Below are 21,496 nucleotides of genomic sequence, written 5' to 3' on the forward strand. Positions count from 1 at the left end.
CAAAACCTTCATGCAGCTCTGTCTCACAGTAAAAGCGTAGTTGTTTGGTTAGAATTGTGTAGAATTATTACATTTCAAATAAAAAGGACTCTCTCTGATGACGTGTCCCGATTCAGCAAGAAGGCAGAGGGCAAAAATGACGTTTCATTCACATTTGTCTCCGCTCTTCTGGCTGATGCATCGTAAAAACCACTAACTTCCTCGTACACAAACTCCGCCCATGCCTTCTCTGATTGGTTTAAACGCTTGTCAATCACACCTGATCCCGGACACACGTCTTTGTAAAGAACAGGCTGCTCAGGCAACTGCAGAACGGCTTCGATTCAGCATTTCCTAGAGTTCGTCATCGATACAACCCTTTATTTATCACGGCGCCATCCATTTGCGAACATGCAGCGCTGATTATTCCCAGTGTGGTCAGCAGAGGGCGCTACAACTTCACAAAATGAAGGCCCAGCATAGACATTAGGTGTGTTTAAGATGCGAGGCGCCTCGCCTCGATTCCAGACGAGACCAGGCGGTGGCGTCAGAGGGCGGAGAAAGGCGCCTCTAATCAAGGCAGACACATCTCAGCCCCGAGAACAGAGAGGAGCCTCAGATCACGCAGCGTCTCGCGTTTGTTAGAAAGAGTTTGGGAATAAAACTATTTTAAAAGTTTGTGAACACATTTCTGCTTCTCCCACACACCAGACAGACCCATCACTACAGCTAAAATAACAGACTCTCCACTTACAGTTTAGGATTAGAATAATAAACTTATGCTTATTTAAATGTAGGCCATATGTTGAACACACGGCACTTTCTGTCATAAATGAAGACTCTGAAGCATTTCTGCAGATTTAAGTAGATCTCTGTGGTGAGAAAAATGAGGCAGGAGCTGCGGAGCGTCAGGGCAACACGTTTCTGATCTAAACACAACTCATATCCAATCATCTGTCAGTCCTCTGTCAGCAAACGTGTTTACGGCACTTCATTTCCCACAATCCCTTTGGCTTTTGTAGTTCAGCCAGCCGAGCGAGGCGGAGAAAAGCAACTTCGCTCGCCTCCCCAAGGCGCTCCAGCCGCCTCGGTCTCACGAGAACACGAGCACCGTCGCACAGGTGGCGTCAGAGCGATTCTGACCAGCATGCACCGCTCGCCTGCAGCGCCTGCAGCGCCTCGCTCATCTTAAACACACCTAATGTTATGTACAGTGATATGTCCACTTTAAAGCTCCTGTACCCAATATTTCTTTCTTCTAGTGTGTGAGAAAGTGAGAGCCCGGCATGTTTTTGAATCGTGGATCTGGATCTGAGAAATGTTGGTTTTGCTGTGATTGCAAACTTTGAAATGGGGAAGTTGTGAAAGGAAGAAGAAAAGGCTGAAGAAGAACAATTTAGATGAGACTTTTTTTTTGCTCTGTTGCGGTTTCAAAATGGAGAAGAACTGGGTACGGCAGCTTTGATTTATGAGTTTGAGATCTTTCTGACTGGGTTCCATCTGTTTTCTTTCTGGGGACATTTCCAGTGGAGTAAGGATTGTTTTTCTTTCTGCGGTTTTCTCTCCACTGGCGGAAGATTTTGAACAAACGGTCGAGAAACAAATGAGCCTTAATATTCTGACTTCGAGCCTTCCTCAGTCATGCAGTTCGTCCTCTTTGTTTTCTGCTGTGTTAAAACAAAACGTCTGCCATGGAGCACATTTCACGAGTTTGCAAAGAGAGTGGGTGATGTTTGTGGATAACCGTCAGTTTACTTTTCATTTGTCTGTGTATTTATTACGCCTGCTCTGTTTTATATATAAGATATTGTTTATAATATGATTTGTACATGTTTTTGTGGATGTAGTCTTAATTTTGTCTCGCCTGGGCACCAACGTGCTCCAAACCAAAACATTCATTTGTTCCTTTTGTTGGGAACGACTTTGAATCAAAAAGTGTCTTACACGAATAAAAAAATATAAAATGTAAGATTGTGTTTTTAATGATCTCTTTGAAGCTGACGATGCAAAGATTATTAATGTCATTGTCAAAGTACATTTTCTTGTATTTGTTTGTTCACACTACATTAGATAAATACTTTGGACTAGACTTTTACTTTCTACATGAAGCTCCAAATTGAAAAGTGAATTTGTCCATGTGTTTTGTCATTTCAAAAGCCTAATAATGCCACTCCAGAACATTAGGTGGCGCTGTGCAGATGTTCTGTCAGTGTCAAATGCCCCTGACTCACTGGAGTCGCCCATATTCACCTTATTCCGGAGGTTCGCGTGGGCGTCGCCATGAATTGTGCCCCACCCCTTTTCTCCTATGTGTTAAAGGAATAGGCCACCGTTTTTACACACTGAGATATGTTCTTACCTCACTTTAGACGTGTTAATATATCCCCGTCTGGTCTTTGTCCGTGCGCTCACACATACGCAGCCTCTCCCACATGTCACATAGCTCCGAAAAAGCTCACGATAGAAGCTACCAAGCTCTTCCACGTGTTCCCTATTTAAATAAAGTTACGTGAAGTGTTTTCATGCGAAGTATATTTACACAGAAATGTAGCATGTGGATTTTATAAGCAGATAAAAAGGGTGATGATACAGGAGCACAGCGTCCGTGCAGTAACTCCTAAAGGTTATTGACGGAAGTGAGCGGGGAAGTCTTTAGGAGTTACTGCGCAGACATTTTACTCCTCGTATCATTACGCCTCACAATATAGTCCCCCTTTTTATCTGCTTATAAAATCCACATGCTACATTTCTGTGTAAATATACTTCGCATGAAAACACTTCACGTAACTTTATTTAAATAGGGAACACGTGGAAGAGCTTGGTAGCTTCTATCGTGAGCTTTTTTGGAGCTATGTGACATGTGGGAGAGGCTGCGTATGTGTGAGCGCACGGACAAAGACCAGACGGGGATATATTAACTAGACTAAAGTGAGGTAAGAGCATATCTCAGTGTGTAAAAACGGTGGCCTATTCCTTTAACCTGGGGCTGGAGAATCCACATAAAATCAGTCTCTACAGTAAAACAAAGCCGTTTTCAGGCCGACAGAGAAACGCTGCAGTGTCGACATGTCGGTGCAAATGAACATCGGACATTTTACACAAATCAATCGACTAAACATCAGATTTGAGCGGAGAATATTTCCCCTCGTTCTCCGTTAAAATGAACGGGCTTCGCGCTCGACCGGAAGTGTCTGGAAAACGAGGCGCCGAGACAACGCAAAAAGTGGCAAAAGTGGGCGGGGCGGAATGAGGTGAATATGGTCATGTTTGAAAAGAGTTATGGGGAGAAACAATTTGGAGAAAAATGTAAACTTTCTCTAATTATTCAAAAACTACTTTAACAAACGCTGAATTATGAATATAGTTTCTACTAAGGCTCATTCATGCTTCACAAGACGCAAGAACAAGAAGTTCTTGCGTCTTGTGAAGCATGAATGAGCCAAATAAAGATACAAAGACATGAGAGGAGCAAAGTGGTTCAACAGCCCATAAATACAGAGAAAACGGAGAATGCTAACGCTAGCTAACCCTAGCTACGACTGCAGTTTTTTTTCTGCTGTGAATAAACATCCATATGGACCTGATTTAGGCTTGACTTTATTTGTGTGTGATACGTTTATTCCACCAGAAAATGTCTGAAAAGAGTGAAATATTGTGTTTTCCAAAAGGTTCTATTTCCCCCCCTGGTGAGGCCACGCCCCCTTCTATGACGAGATGCGTCTGTATCTAGAAACGCAACCTTAGCTTCAAATACATGACCATTTTCACACTTTCTACTTTCTATTAGTATCTTATTATTAAGTATTTGTGAGAAGCTTTAGTTCAGTGACTCGTAGCATCTCTGCTTCGACCACTGTTGTTTTTTTATAGAAAAAGCCATGCCTGATTTAAAGGGACATTATGCAGCTTATCATGGGAACCTCTTGACCCCCACTTTAATGGAGCACATTTTCACAGGTTCAGCTTTACCCAAATCTAAAAACTTTTCACAGCCTACAGGCCAGTGTAACGTCTCATTTGAAAGCTAAGACCGACTAAACTGATCTAAGATTGTTCCTTGTTTTGTGTTTTCATCCTCATTCATGTCCCGTTTCTCATCGCTTTTTACAGGAAGCTTTTAGATTTGGGTAAAGCCCGGATACCTGGAAAATAACTGGGGAAAAACAAGGTAAGAAGCAACAGAACATGAGACCAGTCTGAGTTCAGCCTCATGCAGAGCCTGAGTTTACAAAGTGCAGAACATCTGTAAGTCTGGCTCTAATGCTGTAATCCAGTGTAATCTGTAAAGACCAGCCTTTATGGTGTTGCATTAAAGCCACACGGGTCATTATTGTTCTGCCCGAGGCTCTTTGTTAAACCGACGGCAGCAGCTGTGACAGGAGGCCACTCCGGGGCAGGGGGAGTCACAACTGGGGCACGACCTTTTTATATCAGCAGAGATCTGGACTCCAGTGTGGCCCGAGCATTGCAGCAGAGAAAACTACAACAATCAACTAACTATCAACTATAACTAGTACTATAGCAGAGAAAACTATAACAATCAACTAACAATCAACTATAACTAGTACTATAGCAGAGAAAACTGTAACAATAAACTAACTATCAACTATAACTAGTACTATAGCAGAGAAACTACAACAATCAACTGACTATCAACTATAACTAGTACTATAGCAGAGAAAACTGTAACAATAAACTAACTATCAACTATAACTAGTACTATAGCAGAGAAAACTGTAACAATAAACTAACTATCAACTATAACTAGTACTATAGCAGAGAAAACTATAACAATAAACTATAACTAGTACTATAGCAGGGCAAACTATAACACCTACTGTATAACCTTTTAATAAATAGAAGTTAAATTGTACTTTAGGAGTTTGTCCATCACAAGCCTGTGTTTTTAGTCTGCAGAACATCTGGATGTTACAGTTTTCTTTATTGCCGATTGTATCGCCCTCAAAGCACATGCAGAGTTAACATGTGTGCCCAACAGGGGGCAGCAGAGGGAGGGAAGCAGAGCCTTTGGCAGCCAGATGCTGTCAGTGTCCTTCAGGGTTCATTTGACAACATGTTTTATTTTAGTTTTAGTCTTTTGACTAAAATGTAGTTTAATTTTAGTTGAGATTTAGTCAAAAAAACTTTTCGATTTTAGTCTAGTTTTAGTCGACTAAATTTAAGACTAATTTAGTCGCCTTTGCATTGATAATATTGATTCTAATCATGTTTAATGTTGTTCCTCTGCTTCATGTTTCTGCTCCACATGAACAAAGCTCAGAGCTGATCCTTTAAACATGATCTGAGGCTCTTTCAGACGCTCAATACAAGTTTGGATGATTTTAGTCTCTCCTTTTCATTTTTATTTAGTCTGATTTTAGTCGACTCAAATATCTGGACATTTTAGTCACAGTTTTAGTCTCATGAGAAACTTTTAATTTAGTTTTAGTCCAATTTTAGTCACAAAAATATCACTTTGACTAAAATTAAGACTAAATATTTTAGTCGACATTAACACTGCTGTCCTTCAGTCATGACGTCACAACTTTAGAAACAGACTTTTTTTAAAGTTGAGTTGGTGCAGATGAGAAACCTATGGTGGTAACTATGGCAACCGTCAAAATGCCAAAATTGGGACTTGGTTTGTGGCTAATATCTCTGTAATGGCTGGATCATATAGTTCTATGTCAACTTTATTTCTATAGCATATTTAAAAACAGTGCTGTACGACAATTATAAGGTGCAATTACTGAATAAAAACATTACAAAATAAGCAGCATGAAATAATAATAATGCTTGTGTTAAAGGCGACTATACGGAGTTTAAAAATGCCCCCTCCTCACTGGCCCACTCCAAACCCTGGCTGTTTCATGCACCGCACTATACAGGGCAAAAAATAAATGTTTTATCAGGATCTCTGTGTCTGTAAACAAGACTCCATTTAATCTCTGAATATTAAACGTGCCTGTATAATAGTATAATAGTATAATATTGTAATATTACATTCGCAATGTCTAGGATGTCATAAAAAATAATAAAACAAATAATTGTAATGATGGTAAAAACATTCATAATATTAATAATAATAACAAATGCATCTGTTTGTATGATCATAATTCTCATGTTGATGTTTGCAGTAGCATAAATGTAAATCTTAAACACAGTTGTTGTGCCTGGGTTTGGAAAATCGAACACATTAATTTTCTCCATGTGTTCCTCTCATGTATCTCATTTCCTTTTATGTGCAGACTTCTCCTGGTTGTGGAGACAGTCCTCACGTATTTCTGTAAATGGTAAACGTTTATTATGTTAAGACGACTGCATGAGACAGTTTAACACTTAAATGAACTGGAACTGTAAATGATTTTGTGTTGATTAGGGGCAGACCTTATACGTTTTTACTTCTTTCTGCTCCTTTTCATTCATGCTAAATGCTGTTGTTGCATTTTTAAATGAATGAAATAAATAAAAAAATGAAAAAATGAAATGTTGAATGTGGAGAAGCTTCAGCGACTCCTTTGAGCGTCTGTGACGGGTTCATGTGAGTTTGTAAATCAGGAACATGTCGTTGCTCAAATAAAATTAAACAAAACTAAAGCCCTGAAATCCTGTCACTCAAAACGTTGTTAATTCGGGTCCGAAGTGCCGTCATAGAGACTGCAGTTACGGTTACGACCTGAGGGGGCAGCAGTGAGCATAAAATGACCAACTAATCTCTTTAAAGGTCTGTTCAAAAATACTTAAAGACATTCATAGACATAGATAATAATGATCATGGAGGTTTCTTCCCATCGGCTCCACTGAAACAGTCGAGAACGTGGTGAGGGAGCAGGGAGAACGTGGTGAGGGAGCAGGGAGAACGTGGTGAGGGAGCAGGGAGAACGTGGTGAGGGAGCAGGGAGAACGTGGTGAGGGAGCAGGGAGAACGTGGTGAGGGAGCAGGGAGAACGTCATGAGGGAGCAGGGAGAACGTGGTGAGGGAGCAGGGAGAACGTGGTGAGGGAGCAGGGAGAACGTGGTGAGGGAGCAGGGAGAACGCGGTGAGGGAGCAGAGAGAACGTGGTGAGGGAGCAGGGAGAACGTGGTGAGGGAGCAGGGAGAACGCGGTGAGGGAGCAGAGAGAACGTGGTGAGGGAGCAGGGAGAACGTGGTGAGGGAGCAGGGAGAACGTGGTGAGGGAGCAGGGAGAACGTGGTGAGGGAGGAGGGAGAACGTGGTGAGGGAGGAGGGAGAACGTGGTGAGGGAGCAGGGAGAACGTGGTGAGGGAGCAGGGAGAACGTGGTGAGGGAGCAGGGAGAACGTGGTGAGGGAGGAGGGAGAACGTGGTGAGGGAGCAGGGAGAACGTGGTGAGGGAGCAGGGAGAACATCGTGAGCCTCAGTTCCCACATTCTGGCCTTTTTGGTGATTTAACCAGATGAGTCTGTGTTTTAATCTGAACGTATCACATGTCACGTCCAGCTGCCGGTGTTTCCCGTCCAAACCGCAGCCTGGGGGGGGCAGGGGGGGCAGAGGGCGGGGCCGGGGGGGGCAGGGGGGGGCGGGCTTCACTCACAGGTGCTTTTATCAGCTAATCGCAGGATTACAGCTGTTGCACCGACACAGCTCCACACGGGGCAGAGGCGGCGCCGTCCCGTGGGATTTTCACATTAATCTGGCCCAGAACGCAGCAGCCCCCCCCTCCCTCCCTCCCCCCCTCCCGCCCCCCCGCACATCTGCACCGTCAGGATTTACCCGTGTAATCCTCCATTTCAGAACTATTTTATCATGCTCCAGCGCCGGACTTTAATTAATAAATGCAGCTTTCTGTTTCAGCAGTAATTACACATGTCCTATTAGTGGGACAGCTGTGGGACCGGGGGGGGGGGGGGGGGGGGGGGGGCTCTGGGGGGGGGCTCTGTGCAGGAGGACACGGACGATTCATGCAGCTTTAATCAGTCCTACATAGCAAGGAACCATTCAGGAATTCACACAAGCACAAGTATCCAGATGAAGGCAAGGCAAAGTGTCAGGCTCAAGAGCACAAAGGCACAGCTGTAGGATAAAAGCAGAGAAGAAGCACATACAAAACAACAATGTCTTTCTTTACATTCATGTTCTGTTCTTTTTTATTGCATTATTGCGACGGCTGCTCACTGGCCTCTCTGAACAAGCAGGCAGAGACAGGGCCGCATTTCAGTCAAATGGGCCCCGGGGCTAAAGTTTTTTCAGGGCCCCCCATATACTGTATGTCCGTCTGTCTCTCTACAATGAAAAGTTAAATGAATTTCTTTCTTTTTTTTTATTTGAACATGCGGAAGTAGCTTCTTAAACATAAGAAGAAGAAGAAGATCTTTATTTATATAGCGCCTTTCACAGACATGGTCACAAAGCGCTTTACATGAGACACTTGAACATTCACTCCATACTCGGTGTAAACTACGTTTGTAGCTTCAGCGCCCCCTGGGGGAGACTGACAGAGGCGCATTCGCGACTACACACGTCTGCGCCAACGGACCCTCTGACACCACCATACATTCACTCACACATCATTCATCCTGGCCTATTGTGCATGTTTTTAGTGGTAGGGGAAACCGGAGGAAACATACGCAGACACGGGGAGAACATGCAAACTCCACAGAAAGGCCCCGTGCAGGTGGGAATCGAACCCGGACCTTCTAGCTGTGAAGCGAGAGCACTAACCGCTGCGCTACATAGTACTAGTAAAAAGACGAATTTGTGAAGAAAAAAAAAAACAGTTAAACATGATGACCCTGATTTGAGCTCGGTGGCCCTCGCGGAGGAACCGTTGCTACTGCCAGACTGGTGGGGGGACATATTTAAAAGGGGGGTCTGGATGTCCTCCCACTAATTTTTTTTATTTTAATAGTGCATTTTGTGCATTTTAACAGACCAATAGGTACATGCTTTTTCCCAATGTCAACTCAATGAAAATGGCTCAGACCTTGTTTAGACCTTGTTTAGTCCTGGTTTAGTCCTGGTTCAGGTACAAATGTGAGGGAGTCTGCACGGTGGCGCAGCGGTTAGTGCTCGTGCCACACAGCTCGAAGGCTCGAAGGTCCCAGGTTCGATTCCCACCTGGCCTTTCTGTGTGGAGTTTGCATGTTCTCCCCGTGTCTGCGTAGGTTAGTGGTAGGTTATAAAAAACATGTAATAGGTGAATCCTCCAGCCTGGTGTTTCTGACCCCCAGCCTGGCTCCACATCATGGAGACGGGTCCTCGAGCGCCGGCCCAGGCTGGAGCTCCCATGTGACACTGAGGACGGGTCAAATGCAGAGAACTCATTTCTCTACAGAGATTAATACAGTCTCAGATTTATGCCCAGGGGCCCTCGAACCTGCTGGGCCCCTGGACTCAGCCCCTGAAAGCCCCTGCATGAATCCGGCCTTGGTCAGAGCTGCAGAACATCCAGAACGCTGCTGCTCACGTCCTGACGAGAACCAGGAAACACGACCATATTAGTCCAGTGCTCCGGTCTCAGAGAATAGATTTTAAAACAGTCGCTCCACCAAAGTCTCTGACATGTTAGAGCCGTAAGAACCATTTTTTCTTCTTTCTTACAATTAATAGCTCGGCTTGTGCATGAAAATTTTATTCTTTCAATTCCTCATTTGAAAGCTAAGAACCTCCAGAGTTCAGCCACCGAGCTTTAAAGGGACTATACAGAGTTTAATAATGTTTTCCTCCCCCTACATGTTCCTCCATGTCCTAATGTGTCGACTGAGCTCAGACCTGTTCACCACAACTGCCTCTAAAATCCTGTACGGTCACTCAGAGTCTCTAACATAGAGACTGCAGTTACGTGTAAGACCTGGGGGGGCAGTAGTGAGCATAGAAAGACCAGCTTGCATCTCGTCTCTGTAACGAGTGGAGGCCACATGGCACTGCTGGGGTGTTTTATCGGGAGCAGGAGGTGAGAGAGAGTTCTTTTCTTTTATGTTTATTTCCAAACTGGTTTAAACTGATCTGGAAACAAGAGTTGGAGCTCGTTCTTCTTTCAGAGTGGACGATTGTCCTGAGCCACAGACAGATGATCACTTAGTTATTTCACTGTTTCAGCCACAGAGCCCGGCCTCAGCTCTGACCATGTTCACATCGAAGGCTGGAACTGTTCTTTTTAGCCGTGACTCTGACACTGAAGGTGATTTATCTGCTCTCTTCACTTTGAATGTGATTCATTCATGATTCAGCGGATGTTTTCTGGATCTGTCTTCATGTGAATCGCTTTGAGTCGCCTTGTGTATGAGTTGTGCTCTACAAATAAACTTTCCCTGCCTTTGCCCAACATTTGACTTGTTTCTTGCGGTTTAAAGGCTCCACACTGCAAAAAGTGCCGTCCTAAAAACAAGGAAAAACAATCTTAAAATAAGACGTTTTGTCTTGTTTTAAGGAATAAATTCTGCCAATGGGGTCGGCATTTTTTTCTTGCTAAGAATTCTTATTTCTAGAATATTTTTTCTCATCATAAAACAAGAAAGAAACACTAAATTTAAGCAAATAAATAGAATTAAGCAAAATGTCCTCAGGAAATGGAATAATTTAAGGAAAACATTCTTATTTAGTGAAAAATTGTGGATATTTGACTTAAATGTTGCTTGAGTAAAATGTTCTTAATAAATACTAATATTTAAGGAAAGTATTGCTGCGCCCGGAGACCCGCCTCCATGATGTGGAGCCAGGCTGATGGTCAGAATCACCTGCTGGAGGATTCACCTATTGTACATGTTTTTAGTGGCAGACACGGGGAGAACATGCTCCACACAGAAAGGCCCCGTCCTGGTGGGAATCGAACCCGGGACCTTCGAGCTGTGAAGCTGAGGCTCTAACCGCTGTGCCACCGAGCCACCCACTGTAAAGAATGGAATGTTTTATCTCTCTGTGAGAAGCAGTTCTTACATTAAGAGTTGTTGATCTGAGTTTTTCTTAACCCCTTAACTCCCGCCTGAACCGAGCACATTTCCTCCAGTTTGGCTTTACCCCAATCCAAAAGCTTCTGGAAAAAAGCTGTGAAAAAGTAACAAAACTGAGACGAAAACAAGGATGGAAAAGTGGCAAAAATGTGACAAAAAAATGACAAAAATGAGTTGAAAACCCAACAAAAAAATGATGAAAAAAAAAAGTGATGGAGGAAAAAGATCCTCTCGGTTCAGGCGGGAGTTAAGCTGAAGAAGATTCAAAAAGTTTTTCTTTCTTGTTACAAGAAAAAATAACATGTTTTTAGCAAATATATCTGAAGAAGAAATGGCTAGATTTTATTTCCTAAAATAAGATTTTTCTTCTCAAGAAAACTTTGCTCGGCAAAACATTATTACTTTTTAGGGAAAAAATCTGAACTTGTCTCTTAAAGTAAGACATTTTTTACTTGCTTAGAATCCCCTTTTTGGTGCAGAAGAGACGGAGCAATACTCAAAGTGAGCCTGTGAACCCGTGTCCCGGCGAACATCACAGTAACATCCGCCTCCAGCTCACAGTCACACCAGCCTCTGCAGCAGATGTCAAAAACCATGCTGTAAAAATGTCAGATTAACACAAAGGGGCACTTTAGCAAATCCCGATTACCGGAGCACTTTCCTTTATTAAACTCTGCCGAGCCGCTGTCCTCTTCTGGAGCGGATTAAAAGCAGGTAGACACCATTGTCCATCGAAACAATCCCTCTTTAAGCCGTTTCCCCGCTCCGGCCGGGCTGTGTAATCTCACCGGGGGCTTATGGGACCAGCACAGCCTTCATCAGCATCAGCCCTGCTCCGGCGGGAGGTGATGGGATTTAGGACATGTTTTACAGGAGGGCTAGAAGACAACAGCAAACTAAAGCGTGTTTACAAGAGCGGCGCTGTGAAAAGGTCCCGGGACGAGCTGCAGCCATATGGAGCCATAACCCGGCAACATCTGGGCCTGATCCGGGCGGCCGCGGACTCTGACCTTCACTGCTCACAAACATGTGACCACATTACTGTACTTCACCACTTCTACTTTCATATTCAAATGTATATAAGTACTACAATCTCAAATCTATAGAAGTGTCAAAATATAAGTTTACATTATCCAGGCAATACAAAGCTCATTGCAAACAATAAACTGTACAGTAGGAAGAAAAAGTAAGTGCACCCCTGCTGTTTCCTCCACACATGACTTTGTTCCTTCAAGTTTGTTTCCAGTGGTGCTGTGGAGCATCCAAGAGCTCTTTGCAAACCAAAGTTGAATAGTTTGGGAGGAACACACAATGTCATGGTCATGAGATGGCCAGTGTTAATGTCGTCGACTAAAATATTTAGTCTTAATTTTAGTCAAAGTGATATTTTTGTGACTAAAATTGGACTAAAACTAAATGAAAAGTTTCTCATGAGACTAAAACTGTGACTAAAATGTCCAGATGTTTGAGTCGACTAAAATCAGACTAAATAAAAATGAAAAGGAGAGACTAAAATCATCCAAACTTCTACTGAAAGAGCCTCACACAGCAAAAAGTGTTTAACTAGATCAGTATAAACATCTCAATCTGAGCACAATAATCCACATTTTAGTTGTTTTGACTGGTTAAGAAGTTGTTGGGCATTTGTCCTGGATTATTTCACTTGTTCTGAGATGTTTCTGACTCGTTTCGATACATGTCGTCCTTATTTCAGGTCATTTTCTTTGCCAATGGGGAAAGAAAGTTGGTCTTATCTCATTGGCAACTTTACTTTCTTATTTCAAGCGAGATTTACCCTAGAACTGGTCTGAAATGTCCTCAAACAAGCAAAGGAAACTCGGTCCGATCAGGAAAAGTGTCTAAATGAGTGAAAACCGCTCAAAACAAGAAACATTTCCTCAATTCAGGTCATTTAAGCCAATGCTTGATATTTACTTTTTGTAGTGCAGATCATGTAAATTCTCTGTTTAAGGATCAGCTCTGAGCTTTGTTCATGTGGAGCAGCTCCATGAAGCAGAGGAACAACATTAAACATGATTATAATACATATTATCAATGCAAAGTCCACTCAATTAGTCAAACTTTTTTTTGACTAAATCTCGACTAAAACTAAAACTAAAAGAAGATGTGTTGTCAAAATGAACATTGGAGATGAGGACCAATGGAACAGCACGTCAACACCAAAACCCTCTCCCCTCTGTGAAGTCTGGAGCAGGAGGACCCTGGTGTGAGGCTGGACAACGTGCGATCATCAATAGAAACATTCATTCACAAGTTTATCAAAATATTTGCAGAAAGACCTGAGACCTTCACAACAAGCACGGAATAAGTAAGTGAACCCCTGCATACGAAACACTGAGGGCACCATAAGTCGTCTAAGAACATGTCCCAGTGTGTAAACATGGGGGCCTGATCCTTTAAGGTGCAAGAACAAGAGGAATGACATGAGACGTGTTTCCAACAACATTTGTTTATCGCTACCATGACAACAGCTGCAATGGAAATAGACAGGAATCTAGCTTCCTGCCAAACAATTAAAGGGTCAATATGACTTGCTAATTGCTATTAGCATTAGCCCAATCACAAGATGGCTGAAAGAGTGATGTTCTAAGCGGATAAAAAGGGGTGCTGTATTGTAAGGTTAATGAACACCTGAAGAGCACTTTCAGTCGCCATGTTCGTTTTGTGTAACTGCTCCTGTACCTTATTTAAACAGGGAAAACGAGCTTGGCCCCACAGAGGAGAGGAGGAGAGGCTAAATGCTAACAACATCTGAGCGTACGTATAAAGACCAGGTACACATCAACTCGTCTAAGCTCAGGTACGAACATATCTCAGTCTGTAAAAACACTGGCATGTCAACGTTTCCTCAGGCTCACATTGTGAAAGAGGCTCAGGGCACATGAGACTTTCACACACAGAGTCCGGATCTGAACCTGAACCCCATTGAGAATCTTTGGGATGTGCTGAAGAACAGCTTTGCACAGGGGTCACACTCGCCCATCACCAATACAAGATCCATCCATTTTCTTCCGCTTCATCCGGGGCCGGGTCGCGGGGGCAGCAGCCTGATCCACACACACCTCCTCCAGCTGTTCTGACCCCGAGGCCACACCTCCTCCAGCTGTTCTGACCCCGAGGCCACACCTCCTCCAGCTGTTCTGACCCCGAGGCCACACCTCCTCCAGCTGTTCTGACCCCGAGGCCACACCAGGCCAGCTCGGAGACATAGTCCCACCAGCGTGTCCTGGGTCCACGAGGCCTTGTCCCACTAGGACATGCCTGGAACACCTCCCACGGGAGGCGACCAGGAGGTATCCGGAACAGATGCCCGAGCCTCCTCAGCTGCTCCTTTCCACGTGAAGGAGCAGCGACTCTACTCCGAGCTCCTCCCGGGTAACTGAGCTCCTCCCCCCCAGACACCCTGCGAAGGAAACTCATTTCGGCCGCTTGTATTCGCGATCTCGTCCTTTCGGTCATGACCCAAATCACATGACCATAGGTGAGGATCACATGACCATAGGTGAGGATCACATGACCATAGGTGAGGATCACATGACCATAGGTGAGGATCACATGACCATAGGTGAGGATCACATGACCATAGGTGAGGATCACATGACCATAGGTGAGGATCACATGACCATAGGTGAGGATCACATGACCATAGTGAGGATCACATGACCATAGGTGAGGATCACATGACCATAGGTGAGGATCACATGACCATAGGTGAGGATCACATGACCATAGGTGAGGATCTCATGACCATAGGTGAGGATCACATGACCATAGGTGAGGGTCACATGACCATAGGTGAGGGTCACATGACCATAGGTGAGGGCGGGGTCGACAGACCGATACAGCGACCGCATCACTGCTGACGCCGCACTGATCCGTCTGTCCATCTCACGCTCCATCCGTCCCTCACTGAGAACAAGACCTGAGATACTTGAACTCCTCCACTTGAGGTAAGGACTCCCCACCGACCTGTAGAGGGGAAGGAGAACCATGGCCTCAGATGTGGAGGTGCTGATCCTCATCCCGGCCGCTACACACTCGGCTGCAAACCGCCCCAGGGCAGCTGAAGGTCCAACAGAACAACATCATCCGCAAACAGCAGAGATGAGACTCTGAGGCTCCCAGACCGGACGCCCTCCGGCAGGGCCGTAGCCAGGATTTAAAAAACAGTGAGGTCCGGATAATTCTTTAAACCGGGGGGTCCGGGGCTCCTCCCCCAGGAATTTTTTAAAGATTCAGATATAATTTCCTGTATTTTAAGTGATCAAAAACACTTTTGTCTCATCCTTGAGCCATTTTCAAAAATTGCTTTTTGTTGCACCGTTTGGGACCAGGAGCCTGAGTGAATGTGTGAGTGAGTGGACGGTGGTCGGACATGCAGATGGAGCAGACTGGCCTCGCTTCCATCAGTCTATCCAAGGGCAGTGGGTGCAGCCGTGAACCCCCTGAAGTGTTAGGTGACGAGTCACGTACCCCATACTTTGACATGATGAATATCACAAAACAAAATATCTATTTAATATCTTCATCCATTATTACTGTGAAGCAGGTTTTCCAAACAGTTTTACTCGCCTGAGTGAGAGGCAATAAGAAGGTCTTGTCCTAAATAAATACTGAAATATTAAATGAAAATTGAATCAAACTTTGGCGCGGTTCATGCGCTGCTGTTGTAGTGAGGCTGACTCACAGCCTCAGCCGCACCTCCGCCGAGTTTTACGCACTCGGGTCCAAAGCGGCTCATGAGGTCCGGTTTCAGAGTGGACACGTTTAGGTTCAGAACAAGCTCATCCACGTCTGAACTAGAGGCTCTTCCGCCTGTAGAAGCGCGTGTTTACAACATTCATTTGCGCAGGATTCAATGTGTAAAAAAAAAAAAAAAAAAAGAAAAGCTAAAATTTTACCGAGGTCCGGACCTCGGTGACCTCAATGGTAGATACAGCCATGGCCTCCGGCCCCTGGCTGCACCGAGAAATGAATCTTCTGACATTGCAGACGCTAACAACGCTACAGCTGTGATCAAAGCTGAAGGTGGTGTCTTTTTTTGGTCAGGCAGTGTATGAATGTATCTCTCCTTCCCTCATTTCAGTCTGTGTGGACGGGAAACCTCTGCTCAGACATGTGGCATCAACACAGGCCAGAAAGAGGTTAAGACTTAAATCAAACCTTCCATCACAGATTAAAAGCTGCTGTTTGGGAGTGAGTTTTTGTGCCGTTGTCTGCGCCTCTCCCTGCAGCAGGTGATAATACTGTAATGCACCGCCAGCTGCCGTCTGTAATTCATTACATAGAGACCGGGCATATGTTTATGGGTAAGTGTCTTTATCCCGGTAAAAGTGCAGTTGTTTCCTAAATGAAAAGAGCGTCAGGTCCCTCTTCCATGTAAACCGCTCGCCTCAGTAATTGTATCAGTGCGTAAGGAGCTTATAGTAATTACAATATTGTCTTCTCCTCAGGTCTGGAACAGAAACTGGTCATTTCTAAATGGAGTCGGGGATTGACAGAGGACGGAGGGATTAACATCATGTAAGTCCGACACGTTTAATATTTACAAAGCAATTAATCTGACGACGTGTGTTCTGCGCCCAATACCTGCCCGACGGCGGGGGGGGGTTTAAGGCTCTTTAGAATGGACTTTTTCGAGCTTTGAGCCATGTTATTGTGCTGTATTCGCATCGAAAAGTGGCCGTAAGTGGTTCAAAAAGTCAAGTGTCGAAGTGTTGGGGACGTTATTGTGTGTTCAAGGTACACTTTGGCTTCTATGGGGCAGAAAACTACGAAAGAAAAGAGAAACCAAAGCACTCTCCCTGTGTAACTTCCAACATAAAGTATGGAGAACAGCCGGCAATGTGCGGCCCCCAACAAAGTTACAACACAGGTCTGAGGCTTAAAGGAAACGTGTTGTGTATGACCTTCTACTGAGTGTGGTTTAGTGCACCCAACAAGAACTGTGTGAATTAATATAAAATGTAAACATTGTAAAGATTTATAAGAATTTCTGAGTCAAACTATGCAGAGAAACTGGGTTAAAAAAGTACACGCTCCTTTTACTTTGTGGTAATGACATTTCATCACAATCCGACAATTCTTCACCTTAATAAATCCAATGACAACCACCCAGTGCCAGCGATCTGCCATTGTTTCAATGAAGTGGAGAGTCCTGAAGTAGCTGGTCATTGGCTTCAGCTTGAGGAGGCCAGTCCGAGAGCCTCCCCTTCGCTTTAGCGATCCCACACAGGCTTATGGAGGATGTGGTGGTGCTTTGCAGTCTGCACTATCAACAAGGAGAATGTTTTCAGTTAATGTTTGTAGCTCCACTCTGTCGTGCTGGGTTTTTTATTTCACTTATATATACACATATATATATATTAAATAAACCTCTTCCTCATCCTCCGCGGTCTCTTTTTCCTATGAGCTCGGATCCTCTCCCGGAGGCCTGGGAGCTTGAGGTTCTGCTCAGTATCTTTGCAGTTACTAGAACTGCACTTTTCTATATATACGCCCCGTTTCCCGCCGTCTTCTCGTGTTTTTGTACTATTCCATAATTTCGCTCACAAGAACCACAACCTCAGGTATGATGTATGAAAAGATGTTTATTTTAGAACGTTGGCGTTGTCGTTTTGGGGCTTCAGAGGGGGAAGCTCACGGGCTCTCGTCCCCTACCTGTAGAAATAGCAGAAAAATATTAGTAGAAGGGAGGGAGGGGCCGGAAACTCCGAACGAGAGGACGAGGTTAGTAGTCGGGGGCTTAAAGAGGCCGGCGGGCGGAAGAGGCGTATAGGAGGTGTGGTCCGGCTCTCGAACCTCAGATAAATATAAATACTTATCTCCATTTAACAAAATGAAAATACAAAACGCTCTCTCTCCAGCCTGAACTCGGTCACACTCGGCACCTGCGAAAGCCTGGGCGGCCGTGAGGTCTGTGCGACAGCGGGAACAAACTCGGCTAAACTCACTAAAAAAAACTGAAATACATCAAACTCAATGTTGTGAATTCAACAAATATTGTCTGGGAATCATCCCCACCTCAGTGTCCCAGTGGAAGCCGTGCAAGCAAACAGTGACCGGCCTCCCGCCAAAAAGCCAACAAAAAGCAAAAAGCAAAAAGCAAAAAGCAGAAAGCAAAAAGCCAGTTGAAGCTGAATGACAAACCATTTCAGGAGCCAAAAGCCCTTTCATGGTCTTGGCCCTGGTGCATTATGGGATTAGCAGCCATTGTAAACTAATGGAGATTTTAGAAGTTAAAACACTGGAGTTATTGTTCACATTAAAACACAGTGAGTTAGATGTTTTTTACCAGCAGTGACTCAGCAGTAACGGAGCTGTTCCACGGCTGTTTTCTCCACTTTTTATACTGTTTTAGCCAGAGCCGTGGGAAGATGTTTTAGTTAGGGGGCGCTGAGGGACAAAATGTACCCCCAAAATACTTTTTCTGTGCATAAATCCTATTTATTAACCTCTTAACTCCCGCCTGAACCGAGAGCATTTTCTCCAGTTCAGCTTTACTCAAATCCTGTAGGCCAGTGTAACGCCTCATGTGAAAGACCTACAAAACTAAATGATCTTTTTCCTCACGTCAGATTTTTTATCATCACTTTTTTTGTCAGGCAGCCGTCTCATTTTTGTCACATTTCCGTGACTTTTTTGTCACTTTTTCGTCAAATTATTCACATTTTTTTTGTCAAATTCTTTTTGTCATTTTTTTGTAAATTTTTTGTCACTTTTTCGTGAATGTTTTCGATTTTTTTTTGTAATTTTTTGGTCACTTTTTCATCCGTTTTTGCTCAATTTTTCATCAATTTTTTCTCACTTTTCCGTCAATTTTTTCGTTTTTTTTGTCAATTTTTTGTCCAATTTTTGTCAATTTTTGTGATTTTTTTGTACATTTTTCGTAAATTTTTTGTCACTTTTTTCACATTTTCATCTTTGTTTTCATCTCAGTTTTGTTGCTATTTTCACACCTTTTTTCCAGAAGCTTTTGGATTGGGGTAAAGCTGGAGAAAACGTGCTCGGTTCAGGTGGGAGTTAAGGGGTTAATATTGCCTGCAGTTCACAAACTATCCACCAGGGGGTGCTGCAGCGCCCTCAGCACCCTGGGTTCCCACGGCCTTGGTTTCAGCTCATGTTAGTCCATGTAAATGTGTGCTAACAGCTGCAAAGATGGCGGATCTCCATGGTAACAGTGGAGAAACTAGCCAATGAAAAATGTCACTGATGATTTTGTTGTTATAAACTAAAGTTATTTATTACAGATATAACGAGTAAGCCCAGGGGCGGACTGGCCATATGTCCATTCTGGAAGAGCACAGAGGGGCCACTGGCTCGAGGGCCACCGGTCCCGCCTCAACCGCGCTTTTACCAAATCTAAAAGCTAAAAAGAAAAGCATCAACATAGCGAGAAAAACAAAGATGTGACAAAAACTCAACAAAAAAATGAGAAAAATTCAACAAAAATGTGACAAAAATGTGACAAAAATTCAACAAAAATGTGACAAAAATTCAACAAAAATGTGACAAAAATCAACAAAAAATCAACAAAAATTCAACAAAAAAATGAGAAAAATTCAACAAAAATGTGACAAAAATTCAACAAAAATGTGACAAAAATCAACAAAAAATCAACAAAAATTCAACAAAAAAATGAGAAAAATTCAACAAAAATGTGACAAAAATTCAACAAAAATGTGAGAAAAATTCAACAAAAATGTGACAAAAATTCAACAAAAATTCAACAAAAATTCAACAAAAATTCAACAAAAATTCAACAAAAATGTGACAAAAATTCAACAAAAATTCAACAAAAATGTGACAAAAAATCAACAAAATTCAACAAAAAAATGACAAAAATTCAACAAAAATTCAACAAAAATTCAACAAAAAAAATGAGAAAAATTCAACAAAAAAATGAGAAAAATTCAACAAAAATGTGACAAAAATTCAACAAAAATTCAACAAAAATGTGACAAAAAGAAAGAAAAAAACATACAAAAGGTGACACAACACAGCAACCACGTGGGGAAAAAGCTCAGTTTTGTGGGTCTTAGCTTTCAAATGAGGTGTTCCACAGCCAAAAGAGGACAGAAAGCGTTTGGTTCAGGCGGGGGGTCAGAGGTTCACATATGTATTTGTGGAAGTGTCACATCTACGCTAATTTGGGCCAGGCTGCTCAGAGTCCAGGGCTGTTTTCCAGTCCCAGAGTCAGCCTAAATGTGGGGCTTGCACAACGGGGACATAATAACTTTCTAACTTCATGAACAGCCACGTGCAGCTCACTGTCAGTCCCAGGTTTTCATGTTTTTTAGCCACTTGGCAGGAAAGGGTTAACGGCGCAGGAGGAGCCGTGGTCAGCCTGCGCGCACTGGGTGGAGTGAAGTTTAGACTTTTACTATGACAAATTAGCCACGAAGAGCTGCGCGTAATGGCACAGTGGAGCTTCATCACGGCGGCATAAGAAGGAAACACCAGGAGAGAAGCCTGTTTGACAGACACGATGGGTGACGTGAGTGAAGAGGCGCTGCTGGATTATTTCTACAACCTCGGGGGCAGCGCGGGCAGAGTCAAAAACGCAGAGATCCTGAAGACCTACAAGCCTTTCATTGGCCACAGTGACTTGCAGTTACGAGGTGAGTGTCTGCCTGTTCTCTCTGGTGCCATGAACCGCGTCCAAACCGCGCGCAATGTCATTTATCACTGTTTTACGCGCGCCATTGTCGTGTCTTATCCAAACAACCAGAACGCACCCGCTTGACCGCGACTTCTCCGAGAGCTGGCGCGTGTGAACCAAACCACACACCGTGAAGAACAACCAACCCGTGACTGGGCATAAAAGAAACTCGGTGTAGAAGATGTGCTTTACTCAGTGTTTCGACATCTGCTTTGGGTTAAATGTCCCTGAAAAGATCGGCCGTTTTAGCAGGAATCGTGTCATTTCCTTGCCCCCTCCCACATCTGGTACCAGAGGTCGGACGTGACAGGCCAGTGCTGTCACCAGATCTACTTTTAGTGCATTGATTCCACTGCAGTTTCATCAGGGCTGATCCTCCCACTGCAGAAGAGCTTATGTAATCCCTCTCAATCAATACTGGCTATTTTTGGTAAGTTTTTTGCTGGAAGGATTGGGAAAGAAATCCTTGGACAGGCATTTCACAACTCCATAAATAGACCATCTATGGTGAAGGGCCATAGATCAGTGTTAGTGCCGCGAAACCTTTGACCAGCAGAGGATTAAATTGTGCCCAATACCTTTATTTATGCTTAAAAGTTTTAAGTGTAATGGTTTTGTAAAGCCCAATATCACAACAGAAGTTCCTCACAGCTGCACCGAACATTAAGGCAATAAAACAGAGCAATAAATATGACGATTAAAAGTTCAGGTGAATCCAGGCAAATATAATGTCCAATAGGAGGCGGCGACGAGCGGCGTGGGCGTCCCCCGTCCTTAGACTCTCCAGCACGGCGAGGAAAAACTCACAAACCCGGCAGGAGGAAAGAGAAACCTTGGGGAGAACCACAGAAGGAGAGATCCACTCCCATGGACGGACAGGCTATAGAGACCCAGGGCCGAAGGATCCCTCAGCAGACGGGCCAAGA

The 21,496-nt window shown here is 43.8% G+C and overlaps 1 protein-coding gene across 1 annotated transcript in view; it reads left to right on the forward strand.

Moving 5' to 3' along the window:
- The first annotated feature begins 20,392 nt into the window (after positions 1 to 20,392).
- Positions 20,393 to 21,496, forward strand: part of LOC306977263 (uncharacterized protein) — a 47,385-nt gene continuing 46,281 nt past the window's right edge. Inside the window, exon 1 of the mRNA XM_079575468.1 lies at positions 20,393 to 20,529. Within this exon, the coding sequence (XP_079431594.1) occupies positions 20,397 to 20,529 (133 nt within the window). The 5' untranslated portion in view covers positions 20,393 to 20,396. The remainder of the gene's footprint in view (positions 20,530 to 21,496) is intronic.

The sequence above is a fragment of the Gobius niger genome, assembly GCF_951799975.1.
Source record: "Gobius niger genome assembly, chromosome: 17".
Classification (NCBI taxonomy): domain Eukaryota; kingdom Metazoa; phylum Chordata; class Actinopteri; order Gobiiformes; family Gobiidae; genus Gobius; species Gobius niger.